Genomic DNA, 3,467 nt, shown 5'->3' on the forward strand with positions numbered 1-3,467 from the left:
TCACCCAAAAAAAAAATTCAGAGGAAAACCTATTTCCTGCTGGGCACAGTGGTGTGGCACACATGGTACATGTCTGTAATCCCAGTGACTCAGGAGGCTGAGATGGGAAGATTCTAAGCTCAAAGCCAGCAATTTATGAAAGCCCTAAACAACTTAGTGAGAATCTAGTGAAAATAAAAAGGGCTGGGAATGTATCTGAGTGGTAAAGCATCCCTAGATTCAATCCCTAGCAACAAAAAAGAAAAAATGAAAACCCATCTCCCTCTAGACCCAGTGTTCTTTGCCCTCCGGTCCAGAAAATGTTTCTGGATTATGTTTTCCACAAAAGGAGTAAGAGCCCACCTGGCAGCTCCTAAAAACCTGGACTCAATTTTCTGATTGTGTAGAACATTAACCCAGGAGCACTCAAGGGCTGCAACTCTACAAGGATACAATGGTGAGCCCCAGCCATTTACCTAGGTCCCTCTAATTATTCTAAGTGCATTCTTCATTAATAAGGATATGCCCTATAGGCTTTTATTTCCCTCCCCCATCTTCCAACAAAAAGCCAAACCATGCTCCAAAACAAAAATCAAGTTTATTCAGCAGACATTTTAATTAAGAAATCCTATAAATCAGGACCACCACAAGTTCAGACACTCCGTTGCGAAGTGTACAGTCAATAGCTACATCTGGAGGATGAACAAGCCATTGAATCTTTAAAAAACTGGTTTAGCTACCTTAAAGTTTGGGGGTGGCACCTTACTAAAGCGCCATCAAGTTTCACAAGGGTAAAGCCAGCAGTTTCTCCTAGAGGAGAGTCACATTTTTAAAAGTTTCAGTCACTCACAAAGAAGAGCTGGCAGGCAGGAGAAAAATAACTGTGCATGAGGAACCGCAGAGGCTCAGGCCCACCACTCCAGAGGGCCAGAACAGAGCAGAAAGGCGTCCAGGGCCTTCATCCAACCCCACAGAAAGGGCAGAGTAAGAAAGGTCGGCTGGGAGGACAGGAGATTGTTTATGACCATTTCTGAGAAAGCTAGTGACATGGCCAAGAGTAGCCTTGCAAGAGGAGGAGTTCTGGAAAGAGGAAAGCACAGAAAAAGCAACTAACTCTTCTCACAAGTCCCTCCCTGCCTGTGTGTCCTCGGGAGACTCCAAGCGGTGGCAAAGCACAAGACAGAGCTCTTCTTGGAGAGAAAAAGACACCAAGGGTGAGTTAGCTCTTGCAGGAACCCCACTGCCTCTCACTTAGAGCATAAACGTAACCTTCAACCACGGGTGGCAAGGTCAAGTCATTTAAAAGTCCACAATCAAATTTAACTCTCCCAACTTCGAAATTATGCCCCTCCCTCCCATTCAGTAAGTGGAGTCTCCCACCTCCTCTAGCCACGGATTAAGTGGAAGAAAGGAGGCGATGCCAACCCACCCAATGCCAAGATTTTATATTCTTCAACCCAGAATTTCTCTGCACAGCAATTATAGCACCATTTTCAGTAAGCTCCTCCACCGGAAAATAACGAGAAAATGTATCCGTATCACTAGTTTTCAAGTATTGTTAGAAAGCTCTCGCGATTCCCGCCCCTTTCCAGCCCTATCTTTAAAACAATCCAAGCACACGATGCCCACAAGGGCTAGGTCAGGTACAAGTGGATGCAAGTAGCTGCCATAGGTCCCCCAGTTTATCCCAGGTCCTTGGCCCGGGGTGACCGGGGAAATTCTCACGCGACACGGACGTGCCTTGGTCGTGCATTTCACCATACTTTAAGTTCTCGGACAGCACTGCCCGGGCCGGTTCCACTTCTGGGTTTAAGATCTTTCCAAGCGCCTGCGTGCAGCCTAAGCTGTCGCTCCCAGGAGTAGAGGCCGAGGCTTCAGATCAGGGTTGATGGGAGCAGGACGCAGAGTAGTACGCAGCGGCGTCCTCTTCCTTCTCCAGGGGGCCAGGGTCAGAGCAAGGCGCTCGAGGTCTGCAGGGCGACGGGGTCCGGTCCGCTGCGTCCGCCACTGGGCCCAGAGGCACCGGTGGGGCTGGTGGCCGCAACCGCGGCGACGGCTCGCTGGAGCCTCCTCACTGCTTCCTTAATGAGGTTTCCCGACAGCACGAGCTGTTGCAGGAGGCGGTGGGGGTCGTCATCGCCCGCGCGTGCTCCGGCCTGGGTCCACCGTCGCTGTTGAATGCGCCGGGAGGCGCCGGCGCCACGGAGCCATCCTCGCCTGCACGGCCCGGGCAGTGCGCTGGGGCCTGAGGCGAGCTCCGCCACGCAATAGGGCGCAGCGCGACCCCGCACGCGACCGCGGTCCCCGAGGGCACAGCGTAGGGCTCCCGGGGGCGCGGGCCCCCCAGCTTCGGCCGACGCGGGCCGCAGCAGCAGCGGAACGTCCGGGGACCGGGCCTTGTCCGCCGGCAGCGCCGCCGGGGGCTGCAGCGGCGGCCCTGAGGACACGCACGGGGAGGCCGGACTGTCTTGAGTCGCGTCCAGCTGCAGCGTCTGGCCGATCTGGGCCACCAGTCGGTCCACTTCACCTGAGCCGCCCAGCGTCACCGACTGCTCCAACAGGAGGAAGCTGTCGTCGTCCTCCTCCTCCCCCTCCGCTTCCTCGCCGGCTTCCTCTTCCTCCTCCCTCCGGCACGGCATGGCCCCCTCCCGGGCACCCGAAGCTCTGCGGGCGTCGCGGTGGCTCGGCTGCCCGCGGGTTCGGCGGGCCGCGGCACCGGCAGGCGCGGGGCGCGGGGCGGAGGATGAAGCTGAGGCCGGGGACAGGGGGATGCGGAAGCCGGGTCGGCGGGGTTGTAGCGCCGTGCGCCTGCAGCCGGGGGAGCCGGAATCCTGCCGGCTCGGGTTGATTTGTAAACAATGGATGACGTATGCGGACCCTACCATTGTGCCTAGCCGGGGGTGATGCGCGAGGAGACACCAGAGCGCGGCACTCCAGGGAAGGGCAGGGCCGCAGCCAGAGCCTTCTCAGGTGTGTGATGGCTATCTGTCTGTGAGGGGCTCCTGGGCGTGGTAGCCACTTTCGTCCTGAGCGGCTCCCCCCGGCACTATGAAAAGATACGCACTCCGGGCGGCCACAGTTGGTTTCTCCCACTCACAGACACACCCACTCACACACCCAACCCCTCCTCCGCCGCGCCTGCTCCCTCCCCACGTGTCAGCACCGCTTGGGCCCGCCCTGTGTTCTGCCCAGCACTCTGCAGTCACCCACCCCTGCGCTGAGGACTGCAGGCCACACCGGCCAGCCTGCAGTATGGAAGTGGGGGCAGGGAAGGGAGGAGGGAATCGCGAGTGAAGAAGGCACACTTTTAAGGAAGGTGGAATGGGTCCTATCTGGTATGAGGGAGTTTCCATTTCCTCTGACTAATCTAAGTTCCATTTCTTGGCAGAAGCCTGGCCCCTTTCCACTTCACCACCCATTCCCGCCTAGCGACAACCAGGCCATTGACAATGCAGTACGTCACCCTGCCCGCCTTCCTCCCACCAATA

The 3,467-nt window shown here is 56.8% G+C and overlaps 1 protein-coding gene across 1 annotated transcript; it reads right to left on the bottom strand.

Moving 5' to 3' along the window:
- Positions 1-558: 558 nt before the first annotated feature.
- Positions 559-2,809, bottom strand: Frat2 (FRAT regulator of Wnt signaling pathway 2). The gene has a single exon (XM_076834327.1). It carries the CDS (start codon positions 2,616-2,618, stop codon positions 1,929-1,931), a length of 690 nt encoding a protein of 229 aa, XP_076690442.1. The 5' UTR covers positions 2,619-2,809; the 3' UTR covers positions 559-1,928.
- Positions 2,810-3,467: the final 658 nt, after the last annotated feature.

The sequence above is a fragment of the Callospermophilus lateralis genome, chromosome 15 (assembly GCF_048772815.1).
Source record: "Callospermophilus lateralis isolate mCalLat2 chromosome 15, mCalLat2.hap1, whole genome shotgun sequence".
NCBI lineage: Eukaryota > Metazoa > Chordata > Mammalia > Rodentia > Sciuridae > Callospermophilus > Callospermophilus lateralis.

Excerpts from the sequence above, each read along its gene's own strand:
- Frat2 (XM_076834327.1), bottom strand. The coding sequence starts at position 2,618 with ATGCCGTGCCGGAGGGAGGAGGAAGAGGAAGCCGGCGAGGAAGCGGAG.